The following is a 24,548-nucleotide window of genomic DNA, read 5'->3' as shown; positions in this document are numbered from 1 at the left end:
ACCCACCGGACCAAAAATCCAGAAAGAGCAAAGGTTTAAATGGTGAAACCACAGGTTATATTAAATGTTTTCACATAAACTATATAGTAATCTGCTCAGCTTCCCCTGCTCTAGAACATGTTGCCTGCAGATTAGACTGCATTTTCAAACTGACAGGTTCCCTTTAACAGATTGTGACACCTAACATATTTATCACCTTGTCTGTGTACATATTATAAATGTAGTACATTCGTGACCCTCACAGATCACTAGAACAGTTGTCTTTAGTCTCCCCATGAATAGAGCAGTGATCACACACACATATTCACATTCTGTAGGACTGATAGATCGCTAAAAGCTGTACTCCCAAAAGATTATGATTTATTACATTTGTACTATAAAAAGCCCCTTTTAAATAACGAAAACATGACAAGGCAATTTTTCTGTCAAAATAGCTGTATGAGAACAGGTATTTTGTTGGATGGGTTGTAATTCTTATTTTTAATATTTCAGATAATTTGTTTATTTTTACAGATTTTATTTTGCGTGGGACAAATAATACATCAGATTTATTATATGATTTGCAATGTTTTAAGTGATATCAACTGTGTTTTATTTTTAAACTATTCATATGTCATGCAAGGGGACTAGACCGTGCCATCACTGTCCCACTCACATAATACAATGCAGTTCTTTTGTAATATATTATACCGGTCAGCATAATGCTGGTGGAAATCCTATAAATCCCAATCTCACAAAGATGGCAGACCTTGGGGCCTCACTAAGCCCCTGACTGGTCTGACAACCAAAATTATATAGAAAGTACAAGTTGGGGGAATGGTGACAGTCCGTCTGTCTAACCTCTTAACTACTGACATCAGCATCAAAGGGTTTAAATGGCTGATACTGGAGTTATTGTATCTCTGGTTTCGAATGTTGCAGTCAGTGCTGTGGAGTCGGTGTCCATTTTGGTTGAGTCAGTATAAAATGGACCAGCTCCTAAAATATGTAATAAATTGAGTAAATGTTTTCATAAGAATTTGGGAAAGTTATGAAATGTCCTATAAAGGTCTGTTCTGTTCCTGATTTAAGGATATTGGCTTTCAGTGGAGATGAATCTGTGCTGGACTTTATGTACATGCTCAGCAGTGACCAGTGACGTGGGGTCAGAATCAGGGAAATTGAGGAGTTGGAGGTTTGGCTTACCGATTCCACAGCCCTGGTTGCAGCAAGGTCTCATCTATAGGTTATTGTTGGCCTGTGCTGCCAATGGCGCAGGCTTAGTTCCTCAACCTATGCCATCTCTGCACCACACATGTATGTAATTTGAGGGAACAACTTCCCTTCTGTGACAATATACAGTACAGAGCAAAAGTTTGGACACACCTTCTCATTTAAAGATTTTTCTGTATTTTCAGGACTATGAAAATTGTAAATTCAGATTGAAGGCATCAAAACTATGAATTAACACATGTGGAATTATATACTGAACAAAAAAGTGTGAAACAACTGAAAATATGTCTTTCAGGTTCTTCAAAGTAGCCACGTTTTGCTTTGATGACTGCTTTGCACACTCTTGGCATTCTCTTGATGAGCTTCAAGAGGTAGTCACCGGGAATGGTCTTCCAACAATCTTGAAGGAGTTCCCAGAGATGCTTAGCACTCCTTGGCCCTTTTGCCTTCACTCTGTGGTCCAGCTAACCCCAAACCATCTCAATTGGGTTCAGGTCTGGTGACTGTGGAGGCCAGGTCATCTGGCATAGAACCCCATCACTCTCCTTCTTGGTCAAATAGCCCTTACACAGCCTGGAGGTGTGTTTGGGGTCATTGTCCTGTTCAAAAATAAATGATGGTCCAACTAAACGCAAACCGGATGAAATAGCATGCCGCTGCAAGATGCTGTGGTAGCCATGCTGGTTCAGTATGCCTTCAATTTTGAATAAATCCCCAACAGTCTCACCAGCAAAGCACCCCCACGCCATCACACCTCCTCCCCCATGCTTCACGGTGGGAACCAGGCATGTAGAGTCCATCTGTTCACCTTTTCTGCATCACATAAAGACACGGTGGTTGGAACCAAATTTGGACTCATCAGACCAAAGCAAAGATTTCCACTGGTCTAATGTCCATTCCTTGTGTTCTTTAGCCCAAACAAGTCTCTTCTGATTGTTGCCTGTCCTTAGCAGTGGTTTCCTAGCAGCTATTTTACCATGAACACCTGCTGCACAAAGTCTCCTCTTAACAGTTGTTGTAGAGATGTGTCTGCTGTTAGAACTCTGTGTGGCATTGACCTGGTCTCTAATCTGAGCTGCTGTTAACCTGCGATTTCTGAGGCTGGTGACTCGGATAAACTTATCCTCAGAAGCAGAGGTGAATCTTGGTCTTCCTTTCCTGGGGCGGTCCTCATGTGAGACAGTTTCTTTGTAGCGCTTGATGGTTTTTGCAACTGCACTTGGGGACACTTTCAAAGTTTTCCCAATTTTTCGGACTGACTGACCTTCATTTCTTAAAGTAATGATGGCCACTTGTTTTTCTTTACTTAGAATTTGTATTATGGCAATAAAAAAGCAGCTAACAGTCTATTCATTAGGACTATCAGCTGGGTATCCACCAGACTTCTGCACAACATAACTGATGTCCCAACCCCATTTATAAGGCAAGAAATCCCACTTATTAAACCTGACAGAGCACACTTGTGAAGTGAAAACCATTTCCGGTGACTACCTCTTGAAGCTCATCAAGAGAATGCCAAGAGTGTGCAAAGCAGTCATCAAAGCAAAAGGTGGCTACTTTGAAGAACCTAGAATATAAGACATATTTTCAGTTTCACACTTTTTTGTTAAGTATATAATTCCACATGTGTTAATTCATAGTTTTGATGCCATCAGTGTGAATTTCCAATTTTCATAGTCATGAAAATACCGAAAAATCTTTAAATGAGAAGGTGCGTCCAAACTTTTGGTCTGTACTGTATGTATATATATATATATATATATATATATATATATATATATATATATATATATATATATATACATATATATATATCACACATCAGCATTCAATGGTGCGTGTTTTGGCAAATTAGAAGAAACAGAAGAGCTACTTTGCTATCTCCTCTGTTATAGGGATTGCCGTGAGGACAGACTCTGACTGAATATGCTATGCTACCCTGTCAGTGTTAGGGTCTGCATTTGAGACCCCACAGCCTACCAGATTGACCACTGCTGCTTTAAATGCACTATAAATAATTAAAGTTTATATTAAAATATATTAAAAATTAATAAGGATTGCTCGTAAAACAGAAAAGAACTCCAATGTATTTTACATTTTTAAATAGATTAATTTTCCATCAAGTGTATATAAGGACATATTAGGCATGTGTGCATGTGCATCCATATATTATATAATATTAATCCTGCAGCTTTACGTTTCATATTCATAAGTAGAATGGCTGCATTCCCTATAAATTAGCTATTACTTCTACTATCACAATAAGGACTGGCCTTAAACTACCAATTCATTTATAAAGATGAGAATAATTTGCAGGCAAACTACCGTAACAACATTTCATAGAAGTTACTACATGTGCATGTAAAAAAAAAAACAACTAAATACAAACCCATACATTAAAAACAAACAAGAAAAAAATACAATGTGCAGAGAAAACTGGAAATTAATTTAGCAAATGGTATCAAGACAGTGCTACTAGCTGACGGAAGGTAGTGGAATGCGATATTGCATCTCTTGAATATTCCGGGGATATATTAAGACTTATTAAGAAACTTCTCTGCAAATCTTACACATTTTATCGGTGACAGATCTCCCAGTGCCAGACATAAGGAAATTGGATTGCATGAACCACTACTTGAAAGCTGTCATGGTGACGTTTTGTGGACACGCTGGTAAACTTCGCTATGGCTAAGAGTCCATAAAAGATCTATAATAGAAGGATTTCCTTTGGGTGAACATAAGGCAGTTTGAACGTATAGAAGCCCATTATGTAATATATAATTTTATGGTGTAGCAGTAATAAAGTGTAAGGCAGGGACATCATTAATCTTATTCATTGCCTCTTACTGACTAATTGTTTCCCTCTCACAGAATATTGATGTGAATATGCATATTCAATAACGTCTGCCAAATGGGACTGGTTTGGTTTGGGTTTTCCGGAGTTAATTCTGCTTCATTGTACTCTAATCTCCAATCTTGATTTAAATTCATTGTGGCACATAAGATAACGTATTCTCCTGACAGTCTTCTTAAACTGAAATTGAAATTGATTCTTTATGATTGGACTTACATGAAAAAAAAAATCTTGCTGCTAAGTTTTGCAAAGTAGTCTGAAAATCCAAAGTATTTTGTGGAAAGAATAAATGCATTATTGAAGTATGTTAGCAAACAAGTACCGGTAAGTAGGTCTATAAGCATGTAGTCTCTGGTTCTTACATGGATATATAATCAACTCTATTGAATTTGGCGCAGCTTCTAATACTTGATCCAGGTGATATGCCCCATATCTGTTCAGATTGTCATATACAACATAGCCCCGTGTCTACTCACTCAGCCACATGGTAATATGCTACAGTCTTGAGAATTATCCCAGGACACATTCATCAAGAAGAAAAGTACTGGGTTGCCCTGTGATCCCCCAAAATATAAATTTAAATAATTGTTCTGGTTATTAAAGTGACAACAGCACAGGCTTCGAAGAAGTCATCCTCCATTCTTTCCAAGGTCAAACATCACCTCTTCACATGCTCATTGAAAAATATTCCCTAGGATTATTCTGGTTGTAAGAAGGATTATTATTGTGCTCTCCATTTTGTCCCCATACTACTAGTTACTTTGGGCAAAAATTATACACAAATAAGGATAGAATTAAAATGATAAAAGTATGATCATTCCTGTTCATCACTAAAGTGATTTTAATGAGATTTGTTTTGTAAAAACATTGTTCTTCATAGAGATCTAAATTCATTAAACTTATTACACACAATAAGGATAACTACTAATTCCGTACACGTCAGTATTTCTATGAAACACATTTGATGGCAATTACAACCATGAGTTATGATAACTAACTTTTTAGCACAACAAGTCAAGCTTTGCCAGGTTACATGAGAACCAATGCATTAAAGGGGTTTTCCCACGAACAAAAGTTCATTCCATTCACTAGATCTTGTAAAGAAAATAAGATCTACAATAGGAAGCGATTAAATAAAATGTTCCTGTGCTGAGATAATCTTACAAATGTGTCCCTACTATGTACTGTGTAATGGCTGTGTCTGACTGTGCAGCAACATGGTCTTATCATACCACATCTCCTGGGCAGGGGAAGAAGCAAAATAGAGTATACAGACAGGACAGCATGGGATTGCAGCTGATTCTTATTGTGAGGTAAAACATTTCACTGCCTGTTTTTAAACAATGTTTTACCTCACAGAATTAGCTGTGATCTCGCGCTGTCCTGTCTGTATACTTCCTCCCCTGCCCAGGAGATGTGGTACGATCAGACCATGTTCCTGTACAGTCAAACACAGGCATTACACAGTACACAGTAGAGGCACATTTATAATATTATCTCAGCACAGGAACATTTGTTTTAATCACATCCAGCTATGGAACTTATGTTTATTCCAAGATCTAGTGAATAAAATGAACTTTTGTTTGTGTTAAAATCCATTTAACAGCCGTTTTCAAGTCAAGCAAAGAATTGCACTCAGACCCTTCACCATTGTCATACATCTTTTGGTGGCATTAGTAAATTTTAAGCTAGGGCTACAATGCGACTTTGGCAGTAACAAGCAAGTCGCTAAAAATCTTACTGAATTAGAATTTTTGTGACTTGATTGTCGTTGTCATAATAGTGTAGGTGTCACAATGCGACCCCATTCACTTGTAAAGCGCCGCAATGTAACAGAGGCACCAAGAAACGTCAGTTGTTTTATGGTTATGGCATCCAAAGTCGCTGAGCAGCACTAGCTGTATGAGTATATTAATCTGGGCAAAATTACGTCATAGCACTATTTGACTGGCTTTATTATAATTGCCATTGATTTAGGGTATATTCCAAAAGTTTTTTGATGCATTTTTGGCATGAATTCCCCATCAAAATCCATTCCAGAAATACTACAAATCTGTTTGTAACAAGCTACCCATTCATTTGAGTGCATGCCGTTTTTATTTGCTTCCATGTGTTTTTAGTCCATGTTAGGGTAGGTTTATGTGACTGTTGTCTCCACGTCTGAGAAAATTGGTCTGATTATTCTGACTAGACTTTGGACGGAGTGGTGTCAGTTTTTTTTGGACGTGGAGGAAAAAAAAGCCTTGTCCTGCCAACTTTCATCTGACACTTGGATGAAAATCAGATATGTCTCAGATTTTTTTCCACTGGCCACTCGGTCCGAGGAAAACCAATAGGACATGTGCACAGCCCCATAGAATATCCCATGTATGACTGCTATCTGTGAAAACCATGGATTGCATTTGTACGAGAAAATCGGTCGTGTGCACTAGCCCATAGAAAAAGTGTTATAGCTTAGTACACTTTTTCTGTGTGAATCATGGCAAAATGCACATTTCAGCAGAAATGCTGTAAAAAAAACTCTCAATCTATTGCTGCACCTCTTCCTATAATTAAAATCACATTTTAGTTTTGTTACTTTTTATTTCACCCTAGAAATTATTTCAATGGATTTGCTAGCATTATAGGTGACATTAAAGGTGGAAAAAGTTCTGAAATGATTCTTCCTGGTAAAAATTTGTTACATGACAAAAAACTGGGTGTAGACTTTTTTTAAATCCTCTGTAGATGACAACTATTTTACCACATAAAGCAACTGCACTTTTCAGGAACAATAAAAATAATTTCAAGTTGCGACTATGTCATATCTACCGTGGTGAAAAGCTACAAATGTAAGTAGTTTGTGCTTCACAGCTTTAACAAAAGTAGAATATTGGCAAAATGTAAAGACAAAAACCCCATTTTAAACAAAAAGTCATTTTCTGAAGACACATTCCCTTCAAACGCTCCATGGAAACAGGAATGATTAGTATTAGTATTGTGATGATGATTACATAAAATGAAGCACAAACAAAATCCAAAACATATAAAAAATGCATTTATTTATTATCACAATACAATGTACAACAAAAGGCACTGACAGAAAAAAATTACAAAATAAAGATGATGATGGATAAAAGTAATGTAACAATGATGCAGAAAACAATAAGGAAATGACTCGTTCAAGCAAGTATTATGCAGATTTGTAAGGAACATTTATGTACTGAGACACTTCACAAGTCCTGAAGCCTGTAAAGATCCCCATTATGGCCACCAAACAAGTAATGGGATGAGTACACCACCTAAATATTACTACAATTAGGATGCCTATACAAATTAGAGGATTGTTGGCAGAACCTGCTGGACCGACCTACTCTCTCGTACGTATGGGATTACCCCAACTCTCCCCACATGGCAGATGCTGGAGGAAAAAGTATCTGGAACATTGGACTGTGACTGATCCTTTGTTCCTACAGGAGATAAGCCACATGTACTCTCATGTGCTCAGTCATGTGTTCATGTGAATGGAGGAGTGAAGTAGAGTAGCTGCTGGTCAAACGTGTGGAGCTAGTAGCTCTTAAAAGTATACTGGCATCCATAAGAGAAATTCACACCATGAAAACTCTTCCTGAACTAGTCAAATGAAAAAATATATGAAAACCCACCTTCTACAAAATGTTTATATGTTTATTGGGAGAAGACAGATAAGAAACACAAATATTTAGGCTATGTTCACACGTTGCATTTTGTTAATACAAATTTTAAGCTGCATTTTACAGTACGAGCAAAAGCTATAAGAGTTTAGAAATCTCATGCTCACATATTGTTTTTTCTTCCTGACTGATTTGGAAAACTGCTGCTTTTTTGAAAACTGCAGCATGTCACATCTTTCAGCATTATTTCAGCCACAGAAAGCAACGAGTTAGGCTATGTGCACTCGTTGCGGATTTTGCTGTGGATCCGCAGCAGATTTGACGCTGCGGATCTGCAACAGTGCACATGCTGCGGAAAAAAAAGGCGCGGAAACGCAGCGGTGTTTTTTTCCACAGCATGTCAATTCTTTGTGTGGATTCCGCAGCGGTTCACACCTGCTCCTCAATAGGAATCTGCAGGTGGAATCCACACAAAAAATTGTGGTAAATCCGGGGCAAATCCGCGGGTAATCCACAGTGCGGTTTACCTGAAGATTTTGCAAAAACAGTGCGGAAAAATCTGCACACCAATTCGCAACGTGTGCACATAGCCTAAGTGCAAAAAAAACTGCAAAAAACGCAGGTATCGGATTTTGCTGCGTTTTTGGTGCAAAAACCTAAGGAAGTTGCATTATGTTTTTGTTGGGGACATTAAAATTTATAAGCATGCTGAAGAGACAATAAAAATAGAGAAAAAAATGCAGTAAAACCTGCTTTATATAAGCAGTTTCTTTACTGCCAAGTCTTGACTAAAGAAGACAACTGCAGCAAAAACGCAACGTGTTAACATAGCCTAAATGTTTTTTTTTTTTTTTTTTTATCTATTAATACCATACAGTAATTCAGGGGAGCTTTTTACATGATGACAAATTCCTTTTACAGTGCAATACAAAGACATTTTTTAAAACAATAATGATTAATGTTGAGGTGTTATGTTTTTTTAGTTCTATTATAATGAAGAAAGTGCATATATGTATTGTTTCAAAACACATAGGCCCCGATTTTTATTTTTTTTGTCTTTTAGTATTAATTGTTGTTTTTTTGGGCCAATTTCTTCAAAATGGCGAGTACAATTCATGAATTTGGGGGAAAATCAAATATGGTCTTGAACAGGACAGAAAGCGAATATTTCGAAAATTGAAAATTATAAACAAAAATGCTGACGTACTTAAAAGTACAAGAGGAACTTATGTGAAGCTGCAGCAAAATTGGCGACTTTTTAAAACGTTGCAATTGATGAATCAGGTGGAAACATTTGAAATGACTAAAATCTGCCCACATTGCGTAAAAAAGAAAAAACAGGCGGCCACATATAAAATAGACTAAAAGGCTCAAATGGAATAATGAATTGGGTAAAAAAAGGGTGCAGAACACAAAACTGAACTAAAAACAGACGCAAAGGGAACGATGAATTGGGGCCAATACTGTATAAATGAGCAACTTAAGCAAAAAATAATGTTTTGTGCTTTCATAATCTCATAATAAAAACTATTATAAGAACGGTAAACATATGAGCCACATTCAGGTTTCTCTCTTTAAAGGGGTTGTCCAAGCATAGGAATATGATGATTTATCTACAGTGTTCCAAATTATTATGCAAATAATATTTCCTCATATTTTATCTAAATTACCTATCTGAATTGCAGTCATTGTTATTTTCCAGTCATCTACTATTCTAGTATAATTGCAATGTTTTGGAACAAACTGCCTATGAAAACAGAATCTTTAAAAAAAAAAATAAACACTCAAAAAGCATGTTCCAAATTATTATGCACAGCAGAGTTTTCAACCTTTTTTTTTTATTTTGAACAACAAAATGGTCAATTGTGAAGTTAAACATTATCAGCTTATTACAAAATGAAATCAAACAGTTTTCAAGTGAAAACTTTATTCTAGGTGATGTTACATTTGCACATAGGACCCTTTGTTCGAAAGAAGCTTCTGAACTCTCTCGTCCATTGAATGTGTCAGTTTTTGGATGGTTTCTGCTTCATTTGTTTTGCATGTGGACAGAATACCCTCCCAGAGCTGTTGCTTAGATGTGAGCTGCCTCCCGCCATCATAGACACTCCTTTTGATGATGCTCCAGAGGTTCTCAATGGGGTTGAGGTCGGGGGAAGATGGTGGCCACACCATAAGTTTGTCCTCTTTTATGCCCATAGCAGCCAGAGATGCAGATGTGTTTTTTGCAGCATGAGACGGTGAATTATCATGCATGAAAATGATCTTACTGCGGAAAGCACGGTTCTTCCTCTTGAACCATGGCAGGAAGTGTTGTTTTAGAAACTCCACATAGATTATGGAGTTCATCTTTACCCCTTCAGGGATCATAAAGGGCCGACAATCTCTCCCCCATGATTCCAGCCCAAAACATTACTCCACCTCCTCCTTGTTGGCGCCTTAGCCGTGTTTTCATGGGGTGTCCATCAACCAGCCATCCTCCACTCCATCCATCTGGACCATCGAGAGTTGCACGGCACTCATCGGTGAACAAAACAGTTTGGAAGTCAGTCTTCATGTATCATTTGGCCCACTGGAGCCGTTTCTGCTTGTGTGCAGTGGATAGAGGTGGTGGACAGGATGGCTTACGCACAGCTGCAAACCTCTGAAGGACCCTGCATCTTGTTGTTCTGGGGACGTTGGAGGCACCAGCAGCTTCAAAAACTTGTCTGCTGCTATGACAAGGCATTTTTGCAGCTGCTCTTTTAACCTTACGCAATTGCCTGTTGGAAAGAGTCCTCAATTTTTCCTTATCAGCACGCACACGTGTGTGCTGGGAATCAGCTACATACTTCTTGATTGTGCGATGATCACGATGAAGTGTCTTGGCAATGTTGATTGTAGTCATGCCTTGACCTAAATACTCCACAATTTGTTGCTTCTCAGCAGCCGACACATCCTTTTTCTTTCCCATTTTGGCAAAAAATGTAGGCTGCTTAATAATGTGGAACAGCCTTCTTAAGTAGCCTTGCCTTTATTTGGACACACCTGCCAAACTAATTTGCACAGGTATCTGCAATTGCTTTCAGTGATATAAAGAGCCCTGACACACATCACCATCAATGAGTTTAAATGACAAACAAAAAAATTCTAACCTTATCACTCCTAAACTCTTTGTGCATAATAATTTGGAACACAGTGTATAGAATAAGTCATCAATAGCAGATCAGTGGGATTTTGACACCCAGTCCCCTACTGATCAGTTGTTTTATGCTCTGGTAGTGGCCGAATGTAAAAACTTGGGACCTCAACTCCAAAGTGTAGCATGCAACACGGTGTACTGCAGTATCTGGAAGTGGCACTACACTTTGAACAGAGCTGCAATTAGCTCCATTCAAAGTGTTCACATTCAGCCACAGAGCATAAAACAGCTGACTGGTGAGAGCACCAGGTGCTGGATCCTCACCTCTGCTACTGTTGACCTATCCTGTAGACTGGTCATCAAATACTATGGACCAACAACTCCTTTAAAGCTTTAAATATCTGCAGTGCCTGACTGATTCCATGACTGTTCACTGTGCTTCTGCCATAGTAACTCGAACTTTAGCGAAGCCGCACTAAATGTCTTGGCATGTGTTAGAATGTGCGATGGAACTACTACATAAAGAGTCGACACCGCGGAATAAATGTAGAGGGCCTACTGATGTGTGACCAAGAGAATGATACACCTAAACAGAAGAAAACAACACATTATATATTACAGCTGAAGCAGATGTATGCCAGCAGCACTCATCAGAATTTCCTACTCTTTATTCAGCACGAGAGGATCAGAGATCCCACTTGGCCAACGCTAACTCTGAAGAGCGCAGCTGGTATATATATATATATATATATATATATATATATATATATATATATATATATATATATATATATATATACACATCTCTTGTGACATAGATATCACTTTGAGCTAAGCACTGTCCGACTAAGGTATGATTAAGGAATTTATTTAGAAATGCACCGGTTGTTCACATACTTTTACTGTTGTCAATGCACGTGGATTTTGAACAAAGAAACAAAAATGTATCCTGCAGGACAGGCGTGCAAGGCTTTTCCTTCAGTTGGATTTATCTTAATGCCTGCTCAGGCTGTTGAGCACCTGGAATATTAATGGTGCAGTAGTGGTGAGCTGTTCGGTTTGCTTGGGGGCATACCATTGGTGCTAAGGGCCCAAGAAGTAAGGGGGCCCACTTTTACCTCTAAAATAGCATGGAACTTCTGTGACAAACATATAAAAGTGCACATTATGATTGGACTAAAAAAGGCTCATATACTGTTCTTGCACAGGAGCCCTCTTCGATCTGCGTCTACTCTGATGCAGCCGATAAAAAAAAAATCCAAACTTGTTAAAATCACTTAAAAGCATATAAAAATAAAACAATTGCAGTGGCTGCCTGTAATATGGTACAGGTTGTGTACTTTAAACACAGCTTTTATTGACTGATGTCATTAGGTTGTCTTTAAGTGTTTTTAACATGTGAGGATGCTTTCGCACAATCAACATATTTGCGTGTCAAAAAAGATTTCACCTTATAATATTTGGATGTGTATTAGTAGTCCATGATGTGTTACTTTCTTTTGTTTAGTTATATACGAATCTTCAATGGAGACTCCTATGCAGATGTGAACAGAGCCCAAGATTTAGTTTAAAATAAACCCATCGTTTAAATTTTTTTTTTATAAACCTGCATACATGAGGTTAATATGCAGATTAATAGCATTTTGAAGCTGTGCAGCCACCACATTGAAAGCCCAGCTGCTGGGAGGTAATGAACTTTATTTCTCCTGGCTGCCTTGGGTTTTCACTTAGAAAGGGGGCCATCGCAGATTCAGTCACCGCTCAGTACATGTTGAGCAGCGGATGACACCACGCCCCCAGCACTGACTGACAGCCAGCTCTGCACTGATGCACTGTAGAGCTGGCTGTCAGTCTGTACCAGCTGCCGCTCATTATGTACTGAGCAGTGACTGGAGTCAAGTCTCTATGAATGAAAGCCTGAGGCTGATGGGAGGAATAAACATCATCTCCCGGTAGCAGGGCATTCAGTGTCGCAGCAGCACAGCCTCAGAACACTATTTACCTCCAAATCAACCCGCAGATTAATAGTGTTTCTTCACATGACAGGTTCTCTTTAAATTGGTTGTCCAAGACATGTCAATCAGACCAGTCCTTAAAGCCAGAGAGATGGAATCAAATTCCAGCCATGACCTGATAGACTTTCATTCATTTATGACGTGTGACAGTCATGTCATACACATCTATTTTGCTGAGAATATATATATAACTGGTGCTTGTATAAAAATTATCTTCATTCTTTGGTGAAATCGATTTTCAAAACATGTGATCTTAGAACTCCAAATCTTTACATACGGATCACTAAAAAATTCCTAACACGCTGCATGGTATAAGATATGTCCGCTCAGCAATTACCTCCACTGCTATATTAATAATAGTATTTGGACACTTTCTAATCATGGCAAAATTATCTGCGGTACCTACAAAGTGGACAGAGAATTGCAATATCTAGCTTATAAAGCTTTTTTTCTACTTAAGATAGCAAAATATAACTAGAGCTATCAGACATTATGTCAGAAGTGGAGAATTGTAATAAAAAACCATGGAAAAATCATAGATACATTTACCAATGGCAAACTCTCACTTATTCCTACAGCTCTCAAACCTTCCGGACCTTTTCACTCACTTTTTATTCTACTTAGTAGTTATAGCTCATCTCTTCAGCTCACAATTCTTACTGAAACACTATTTTTAGAGAACGCACTTTACACAGCAGTACCACGTGAACTTTGAAGAACAATATTAGTTTTAATACATGAAGTTTAGTTACTGTACATCCGCACTAAATCTCAGCCCAATAGGCTAAAATATGGCATCTAACATAATCAAAATACATATGGTGCCTATAGGAGCTGTCAGTTATTTCCCCATATTAAACTCTACAGGAGTGAATGGGGAGATAGAACTCCAAACATATGTAGTAAGGCACCAAAGGGTTTTTTTTTTTCACATTTCATATGTTTATCCAACATACTGTGTCAAAGTACACAGCATGTACACCCGAATGAGACATAAAATCACATTTCCATATCTCACACATATTAGGCCCAATGTTTAATTGACCTATCAGTATATACGTTGAATGCGGAAGGAAGCAGAGTGCCCATAGGAGACCCTCACAAATCACAGGAGGAGCAGAACAACTCCAATTTACACAGAACTACGTGTTTTTTTTAGCATTTGTTTTTGTTTCTATCCTCCCTTTAGTGGAGTTTGTTGTGTTTAAGCTTATCTATTGTGTGTTTGGTATCCGTAATGGTTCACTCTATTGGTTTGGCTTCTGTCACTTTACATCTTTATTTTGAGTACAGTATAATGACTATTTTAGCCATCGGGCTGAGCAAGACAACGAGATATGAGTGAAAATTGGAGAGTTTGAAATGTGTTGGTGGTCTTGTACTCTCCCTGTTATACGTGTTTGTGTGATTTTTATCATGGAAAAATAATATTATGATTTTTAGAATGAAGGGTGATGGAATCAATACATATTTACAACCACTACAGAATTGTGGTATGGATTGCAAGATCACTGGCTTCTTATAAAAATAGCATTTTGGAACGACATACATTTTTAATTCTAAATTCCCTGAGTATTTGAATCCAATTATTTTGCTTGGTACGAACATATAATCAGAGGCATCTTACTGAAGTGAAGCTTTGGAAGTATACTTCATGAATTACCGATGTTACCTACTTTGTATTTATACAACCTTAAGAGATAGAACCACTTGGTTTCATTCCATGTCTTGTCCCGAGTTCCCTCCTGTCATCACTATACAATCAGAATCTCTATTCGCGTCCTCACGCTTCACTTCCAATTCTTGGGCAGTAATGATCTTAGGCCTCCTTTACTAATATATATGTTACCTGCAAACAGCCTTCAGTTCTATGTTAGATATTTTAAAATTATATGTTCATGAATGAAACGTTCATGATATATGCCAGACAGTATCTCTATAATTTCACAAATGTAATTGATTTTTTATTCCAAAGACCCAGTTTGATGTCGTTTTGGTCTCAGAGCCTCAAATTTACTACTTATGGCTTTTAGTAGGTGTATTTTTGCCACATTCTGCACCAAATTCCAGATTTAGAGGAACCATTTGGAATCTATTTTTATTTGAAGAGGTTTTCTTAACAGGCAGCGCCACATGAAGTTGTTTCCAAAATCTACCACCAGGATACTTTGATTTTTCTCCTTTCCACTTGATAACACTAAGTACTGATTGGGCTAGTTTTAGCTCCTTCACTTTTTCTCTATTCTTTATAGACTTATATTTAACTAAGACAAGACGGATGTTGCCCTGGGAAGCCATGTTCTCCAAGCCAGCCTTCAGCTCCAAGAGGGCCTGTGTACCTTGGTGGACATAACTGGGGCTAATCACAACAAGCAGACGTCGGCTTTTCTTAATGAAGCTCAGTGTTTCGTCTGTAACGACTGGGAAAAGAAAGGTGACATGTTAAAGAAATGGAACATTTGATACTGATCCTTGCTACACATCAGAATTTCTAATTCACAACGTGCAGAAGGGAATCTAAGGGCTCCAGATCTTGAAAACAATCTTATCTATAAAGATTTAATTTGTAATTTGACATTATTTTAAGTGTCAAGAAGAAAGGACCGTAATAAAAGTGTAACTAATTAGCAAAGTGTTCATAGTTGGAACACAATTAATTTTACCTTAATGAAGATTAAAAATACTTTGTTGAAGTCTAATCGTTTCTTTTCAATTTTCCTAACCACAGTCTAACCACTTGAGAGTCTAGACAGTTTCCTAAACTGCTAGACATATATTCAATACACCAGATGGTCGCAGCAACTGGACATATGTTTCCTACCAAATATAAGACCAAGTACGTCCAAAGAATAACTAAATTGTCTTACTGTGCTGTACAGCAGATTTATAAATAGGAAATGTGTCTAGCTGTGTGAGATTTAAGGAGAGGTCATCTAACAAAATGTTTAGCTGTATGAATAAGTCTTAGCTTGTCCCTAATTTCCTCCTTCTTTCGCATGTTTTCTGTGTCTCGTATGACAGAAGAACAGAAATTATGTTTACATTGGCTTAAAACTAGTGTAGTGTAAAACATGTCAGTTAATGGGAGGATATGCAGTTTCATTGGATTAATGGAGTACTAGCAAATCTTCTGAATTCAGAAAGAAATTGGAACAGAAGTACTTAAAAAAAAAAAAAAAGTGATAGAGAAGCAGTTACTTACTTCCACCTGGTAAGCTGTCTCTGTCAAAGATACATAGTTTGTAGCCAAATTCATTTTCTAACACCCCTCTTAGTGTGACTAGAACAAACTCTTCTTCCTCTGCATTTCTTGCATAGGATACATACACATCGTACTCCTTTCCATCTAGGAAAAACAGAAAATGTTAGGCATAAAAAGTACAGATATGACTTCTGTCTTGTTTTTGAGCTATGCAGAGAAGTGTATTGTGAGAGGAGAGCCGTTTGCGTTACTCTTGAATGATTCTACTTAAAAGGGTTGTACACATTGAGAAAAAAACTGTTCCTTTGGTACAGTGTGTTATAAAAAAAGCCCCTGCATTTAACTCACCTCCAATTGTTTCATCTGTGCCAAAGTGAGCCCTGTAGAAGAGCACCATTTCCAGCCAGTACACGTGATACACAACTACAAAGCACACTACAAGAAACAGGGTTGCTCCAAGTCCGCATGCCAGCTCCGTGATGTATCGTGGCGGCCCAACTGCATACAAATGGAAATGAACAATCCTTATTAGTGCACTATTACACAATGTCAATAATAATACACCACATATTCAAAGGTCTCTTGTGATTTAACCTCGTAAAGAAGTCATAAAGATGCTAATTTGTTTTTACAATACACATCAATACTGTATAATAATACATCCTCTTTAGCATATGTCATTTTACATATGATCAATGGGAATAAGGATCAATCTCATGTCCAATTTACAAATTATCCTGACATTGGCTGTCTTATGGAATCTATCTAGATACAGTAGAGTAGAGTACCATGAATGTATCTCATTGTAACTTCTTGTTATCCTTGTTTATGTCAATAATTGTTTAACAGACAATGAGAAAGAGAGAACGCCGTCTTCTCATGGGAAATTGATCAGCAAATTTGCAGAAAAAGTGTCAAGAGTTCACAGTTACATTTACATAAAGGCAGATAATGGTTGGAAGGTCAGCGCCCAGCAAGAAAGTGCAAAACCCTACAGGCTGATCAATCCAAATTTATGTGACTGTATCAATGACATAAACATAACCACACAATATAACTTAGGAAACCATACTGCACAGGGTTCAAAATCTGGATAATATGTGCAATTTATTTTTTATTTACTTTTTTTTTTTTTCAATGTTCTTTTTATTCAATTTTCATGAAAATAAACACATTTTTACAACCAACAGTTTAAAGAAATGGGCATAAACATTACAACTATTATGAGAAACAGATGGATTACAAGAGTATCTATTGAACAATATAGGCGACTCAGACTTGAACTAGGAAAAATAATGAGTAAATATAGGTAATGTCTAGTACTTTTTGTTTATCAGGAAGCTAAGTTTGGTTGCTTTAAAATAAAACCTATAGTAAGAGAAATACAACAAAAAAAGGGGGGGGGGGAAAGTAGAGAAAAACATAGACAAAAATAGAAGGGGTAATCATAAGGGAATGGAGGAAGGGGGGGGTATGAGGGGGGAGCATCATGTTTTAGTTTTGGTGTCAATAAGATTTATTTATTTTGTCTGTCATGGACGTCTCTCTCTGTAGGTAATCCAGGGGTTCCATATCTCCTTGAACTTTGTATGTGTATGATTTACTAAGGACACCACCTCGGCCATGTGGTATAGTTGATCTATTTTCTTTAGTAATTGTTGAGAATTTGATATGTTCGTGGACTTCCAATAGGTGGGGATTAATAATTTGGCAGCAGCCAATATATTCTGGGCTAGGATGTTAGCTCTTGGGCTCCCGGGCCAAACAGTAAAGTTTAGGAGTGCAATCTCTGGTGTTAATTTCGCTTTTTTCCCTATAATGTCTTGAATGGATTTCTCTGTCATCGACCAGAAATTACGTATAATTGGGCATGTCCACCATATGTGAAAATAGTCGCCGTCTTCGGACCCGCAGCGCCAGCATTTGGTATCAGAGTTCGCCCGCCAAAATTGGATTTGTGTTTGTGAGATATACCATCTGGACACTACTTTGAAGGCATTTTCCTGGGTTTTAACGCATCTTGTAGGGCCATGGAAAGAGTTATAAATATATTGTACTTGTTCTTGTGAGAACGTGTATCCAAGATAATTTTCCCATTTTAATATGTAGGCTCTCTTAGGGCTAAGTTCTGTCGTTAAGAGAGCTTGGTATATTATAGATAGTATTTTTGTAGGTCTGGATGACATGGAGCACAGCGTCTCAAACTTGGTGGGTTTACGTGACATGTCTGAGTAATATTGTATTTTCTTTAGTGTATCTTTAAGTGTAGCATAGTGTATAAAATTAAAGTTCTCCAAACCGGGTATCCTACATAGGTCTGCTAGTGGGAGGAGCGCTCCGTCCTCTATCATCTGGTCTAGTGAGATATTTTTGACTTGGTCTTTTATTGAGTGAGCTAGGATACCAGAGAGTGTTATCAATGGAGACAAAGGAGGGGCAAGTGAATGACAAGTTTGGTCCAAATCTTTAGGAGAGCTTGTGTGAGTGGGTTGGGGTGTAGGGAGGGTGGATGACTTTCTGTGTGGACCAGTAAAAGTGGTCTAAGGGGGAGGGTGATATTTATTTTTCTATTTCTATTGACTGCTTATCTTGGGAATTTCGTATTATGCTTACTGTATGGGATAATACTGCAGCGTAGTAGTATTTCCTTATATCAGGGGCACCCATTCCACCTTTTGTCCTAGGTAGTGTCAGTGTTTGAAAAGCTACATGGGGTTTTGTATTTTTCCATATATAGTTGGAAAAGAGTGAATTTACTTTAGTGAGAAAGGTGTCTGGGATATGGATGGGTAGAGTTTGGAATAGGTAAGTAAATTTGGGTAATATCAGACTTTTAATCATATTTTTCTTTCCCATCCACGAGACATAAGGATATTTTCAGGACCGGATTGTTGCAGCAGTCTGTTCTAGTAATGGGTAGTAGTTGATTTCAAGCAGTTCTCTATCAGTTCTACTTATTTTGATCCCTAGATAATTAATGTAGCGTTTGGGCCATGAGAATGAGTATAGGTCTTTCACTTTTTTAAGAGTGTGCAGGGGGACGTTTAGATCCAATGCTTCTGATTTGGACATGTTTACCTTGAAGTTTGATAGATTGCTATATTCATTTAAGACCTTCAAGAGAGCAGGAAAGCTTCTAAGAGGTTTAGTCATTATAACCAAAAGGTCATAGGCAAAAGCCGCGGTTTTGTGGTGAGTCTTCCCAATTTTTATGCCCCCTATTTCTTGATTTGGTTGTATAGAGGTTAATAGAGGCTCCATCACTAGCACAAACAACAGTGGCGACAGTGGACAGTCTTGTCGCGTGCCTTTTTTGATGGAGAACGTGTCTGTTAATGAGTTATTGATTCCAATACGGGCCGTTGGGCATTTGTATATCTTCATTATGGTGGCGATTAGCTGTTGAGGGAAGCCAAACCCATACAGTGTCTCTTCTAGGTAGGTCCAGTCCACCCTGTCGAAGGCCTTTGCTCTTTTTTGCATATTGCATAAGGTGCAGTATTTTATGTATATTGTCCTTCCCCCCTCTCCCCCCCACGAAACCCGTTTGATTCGAGGATATTAACTCCGGAAGAAATTCAGGTATTCTGCGTGCTATCATACGCGCAAACAGCTTCAAATCAACATTTAGCAACGATATCGGCCTGTAGCTACTACAAAGCTCTTGGTCTTTGCCTTCTTTATAAATTAATGTGATTTTAGCTTCCAATGCCTGAGCAGGAAAATGTTCCCCATTTTGTATATCATTGTACATTTTTAGCAGGTGCGTGAGAAGTATAGAGGAGAAGGATTTATAGTATGTTATTGGGAGACCATCAGGACCGGGGGCTTTCCCGGCAGGACACTTGGACAGGGCGGATTGGAGCTCCTCCGCTCGGAATGGCCTGGTCAGTTGATGTTGTTGCATCTCTGATAATTGGGGCAGTCTCAGGCTATTTTTTATTTACATAAAAAAAAAACATCTATTGCTAGGATTAAAAATTTACAAGCATACTTGAAGGGGTTGATCACTATTGGGGCCCTAGGGCCATTTTCTTATATCGGTTTTATATGAATCAATTCCATTTTTTGGGTCTTATTTATTCCACCCTACTCAATTGCCATCAGTTAGTAGAACTATGCTTAATTATGAGAGGTGAATGTCTTTTCAGAAGTATAGGAAAGTGTGGTTTGTTGTGCTTTTCTTGCACTTCAAAAAAAATGCAGCTACTTCATAGAAAATGTTAAATGAAAGCATAGTTGTACTTCATCTGACCAATGGAATCTTTGACTTTTTGATAGTTTTTAAAAAGTACTTGTTCAGTGCCTGCCAATATCATAATGTGAAGAGCTTAGGAGTCAGGACAAATAATAAAAAGGATGGACAAAGGTCCTTTAAAGACGCGGAGCACAATTAAAAAAGCAAATGCAGTCCTTTAATAAAACAATTCTAACACAAAACACAATTCCACTTTCATTATATCTAAGCAGAACTTATGGTTATAAGAATTATTGTCTGCCTGCTGTTCCTGGTCCTGGCTGCTCACAAAAGATACATCATGATGTGACAGCCATATGTTGCCTTTATGCCTTCACCTATATTTTTTAAGCAAAGATGACGTGCAACTGAAGAGTGGGAAAAGAACTTTATTGATGAGCCAAATATATAATCCTTTTTTTATTTCTACACTTTAAACCTTTAAAGAGTTTTTCTTCTAACTCATAAAATCCTGTTAAATGAAGCTGCTTTTGATAGGAAATGCAAATACCTAACCATATATTTGGTATCTACAGTGCCTTGAGAAAGTATTCATACTGTGTGAGCTTTTCCAGATATTTTCTCATTACATTCACAAATTTAAGTGAAGTGTAAACGAAATAATGCATCATAATACATTTTATTTCTATAGTGAAAGCATGTTCTGCGGCACTTTACAATTCATGTTTTTCTAATTATTTAAAAACTATAAATCTGAAAATTGCAACCTGCATTTGTATTCAGCACCCTGTAGTCTGACACCCTTAAAGAAGTTGTCCACTACTATAACTTTTTTTTTTTTTTCATAAATCTTGCTATTATGTGCCACTGAAAACATCTACTGTGTTTATTTTAGCAATATTACCTTTTATCATGCTGTAGCAGCACATCTTTAGTGCTGGATCCAGCTCTCATGGGGTTAATCGACAACTTCCTTTCTCCTGATTTACTGTGCTCTAATACTACAAGTTCCATGATGCATTGCACTCGCCTGTAACTCTGCACCTGGCACAACCACTCCAAAACACACCCCTACCCCTTTCTCCTCTCCCTCCTCTATCTTCAAAAAGATTTGTGATGTCATTTCTGTCCAACCTCCTCTTTTACATTTGTCCAACCCACACTCCATTACACACAGATAGATAGATAGATAATAGATAGATGATATATAGATAATAGATAGATAGATAGATAGATAACAAATAGATAGATAGATAACAAATAGATAGATGAATACATACAGATATATCTATGTCTATTTCCATAGATATGTCCATATCCATGTTTCTAAACCCCTTCACCCCTGGAGCTTTTTTGTTTTCGTTTATCGCTCCCCTTCTTTCCAGGGCCATAATTTTTCCGTCAATATGGCCATGTGGGAGCTTATCTTTTGCGGGACAAGTTCTACTTTTGAACGACACCATTGGTTTTACCATGTCGTGTAACAGAAAATGTGAAAAAAATTCAAAGTGCAATGAAATTGCAAAAAAGTGCAAATCCCACAGTTGTTTTTTGCTTGGCTTTTTTGCTAGGTTCATTAAATGCTAAGGCTGTGAGCGTTTTTTGCCGCACTGAATTGCATCAAATCCGCAGTGTAGTGCACAACCAATGTAAGTCTATGGGAGCCGCAGACTTGTGCACATGCTGCGGAAAAAGCCGCACTGAAACGCAGCTTTTTTTTCTCGCAGCATGTCACTTCTTGTGTGCGGAACTGCAGCGTTTCTGCACCTTTAGACTTTCATTGAGTCGGGCACATCCGCAGCAAAACCGCAGATGTAAAAAAGATCTGCAGTTTAGATGCGGATGTGGGTCCGAGAAACGCTGCAGTTCGGGAGGAGGGAAGTGTGTTGGGCGGAATGTGGGCGGTGACGGTGTGCGTGTATGTGTGTGCTGGGTCTGCGGGCTGTTCAGATGTGTGCGGGGTCTGCGGGCTGTTCGGATGTGTGCGGGACTGTTCAGATGTGTGCGGCCCTGTGCGGGACTGTTCGGGTGTGTGCGGCGCTGTGCGGGACTGTTCAGGTGTGTGCGGGGCTGTGCAGGGGGTCTTTTGGGGTGTGTGTGCAGGCATCATCCGATGGGACTACAAGTACGCAGCATCCAATCTGCAGCTCATTCGGATGTAATCCGGACAGTGGACACACACCCTACGCTATCCATACATCTATCAATAGATATATCTATCCAGATATATCTATAGATAGATATATGAATAGATAGATGTATGCATCTATAGATCTATCTATATGTAGATCTGTCTATCCATTCCATCTATCATCTATATGTCTATCTGTGTGTGTAATGGAGTGTGGGTTGGACAAATGTAAAAGAGGAGGTTGGACAATAATGACATCACAAATCTTTTTTTTTTTGTTCAATAATACATCTTTATTTAGCTTTCCAAAACGCAGAAAAAAACGCGCAAAAACCGCACCAACAGCGAATTAAAAAATGCATCAAAACCGTGCAAAAAACTGCATAAAAAAAGCATCAAACTGCACAAAAAACGCATCAAAACTGCACCAAAAACTGCATCAAAACCGCGCCAAAATTGCATCAACACTGCACCAAAACCGCACCAAAAACTGCATCAAAACCGCACCAAAATTGCATCAACACTGCACCAAAACCGCACCAAAAACTACATCAAAACTGCACCAAAAACTGCATCAAAACTGCACAAAAACCACACCAAAAACTCCATCAAAACCGCACCAAAAAGTCCATCAAAACTGCACCAAAAAACTGCATCAAAACCGCACCAAGAACTGCATCAAAACCGCACCAAGAACTGCATCAAAACCGCACCAAAAACTGCATGAAAACCGCACCAAAACTGCAAAACTGCACCAGGTTTTGATGCAGTTTTTGGTGCAGTTTTGATGCAGTTTTTGGTGCAGTTTTGATGCTTTTTTTGGTGCGGTTTATGCGCGGTTTTAATGCTGTTTTTGGAAATAAATAAACGGAAAATGTGCATGATTTGAATCGAAACATGCATGAAAAAACGGATTCCAAGGCCAGATTCATCATTTCACATCTCAGTTTCATACTTTTTTTGCCGGTTCCGTCGCTGTGCGTTTTTTCGCCGGACAGAAAAAACGTTTCTCTGTATGTGTTTTTCGTCCCGCGGAAACAGCTTTTTTGACGGATCCGGCAAAAAACGGATGAAACGTGTGGCCATCAGGCGCAATCCGGCGCTAATACAACTATATGAGAAAAAAACGGATCCGGCTGAAAAAAATGGATCCGTTTTTTTCAAAACTCGCCGGATTGTGCCTGACGGCAAAAACCTGATGTGAAAGCAGCCAAATATATGGATAGATACATCTATGTATCTATAGATATATCTATCTATAAATATATCTATGGATAGATATATCCATAGATATATAATAGAAAGGCCGATGTTTCTAAGGCAACTTTCACACTAGCGTCGTGCACTGCACATCGCAATGCGTCGTTGTGGAGAAAAAACACATCCTGCAAAGTTGCCTGCAGGATGCGTTTTTTCTCCATAGACTTTTATTAGTGACGCATTGCGACGCAGTGCCACACTTCGCAACCGTCGTGCGACGGTTGCGCTGTGTTTTGGCGTACCACCGGCACAAAAAAGTTACATGTAACTTTTTTTGTGCGTCTAGTCTGCCATTCTTGACCGCGCATGCGTGGGCGAAACGCAGCCCCCTCCTCCCCGGACCTTGCAATGGGGCAGCGGAAGCGTCTTAAGACTGGACCAGTATGCGTCGGTACGTCGGGCCGACGCAGCGCAATAGCCCCTTACCGACGCTAGTGTGAAAGCAGCCTAAGGCTACTTTCACACTTGCGTTTTTAGCAATCCGTCTTTTTGGGGAAAAAAACGGATCCTGCAAATGTGCTCGCAGGATGCGTTTTTTACACATAGACTTGTATTAGTGACGGATCGCGACAGATGGCCACACGTCGCGTCAGTCGTGCAACGGATGCGTCGTGTTTTGGCGGACCGTTGGGACGAAAAAACGTTCAAGTGAAAGTTTTTTTGTCTGTTGTGTCCGCCATTTTCTACCGCGCATGCACGACCAAAACTACACCCCCTCCTCCCTGGACTTCAGAATGGGCAGCGGATGCGTTGAAAAACTGCATCCGCTGCCCACAACGTGCACAAATTTCACAACGTCCATCAGTACGTAGGCCTGACGCATAGCGACGGACCCGTACCGACGCAAGGGTGAAATAAAAGCCTTTATGAGCGTTTAATTAAAAAAAAAAAAAATGGAAAAAAACGGCGTGGGCTCCCGCGCA

At 38.6% G+C, this 24,548-nt stretch overlaps 1 protein-coding gene across 3 annotated transcripts in view; it reads right to left on the bottom strand.

The window, feature by feature from the left end:
- The window catches only part of IL1RAP (interleukin 1 receptor accessory protein), a 379,294-nt gene that overhangs the window by 5,720 nt on the left and 349,026 nt on the right, over window positions 1-24,548 (bottom strand). For 2 of the 3 annotated variants that reach the window (XM_077290301.1, XM_077290302.1), the window contains exons 9-10: window positions 16,385-16,534; window positions 16,037-16,180 (exon numbers count right to left, since the gene is read on the bottom strand). In XM_077290301.1, the coding sequence (XP_077146416.1) occupies window positions 16,037-16,180; window positions 16,385-16,534 (294 nt within the window). Of the gene's footprint in view, window positions 1-7,081; window positions 15,255-16,036; window positions 16,181-16,384; window positions 16,535-24,548 lie in introns of those variants that run through there. The other variant, XM_077290303.1, reaches the window with a different exon arrangement.

Source organism: Ranitomeya variabilis, chromosome 2 (assembly GCF_051348905.1).
Source record: "Ranitomeya variabilis isolate aRanVar5 chromosome 2, aRanVar5.hap1, whole genome shotgun sequence".
Taxonomy (NCBI): Eukaryota; Metazoa; Chordata; class Amphibia; order Anura; family Dendrobatidae; genus Ranitomeya; species Ranitomeya variabilis.
Note: the sequence above shows the minus strand (reverse complement) of the source record. Positions and strands in the feature narration are given on the sequence as shown.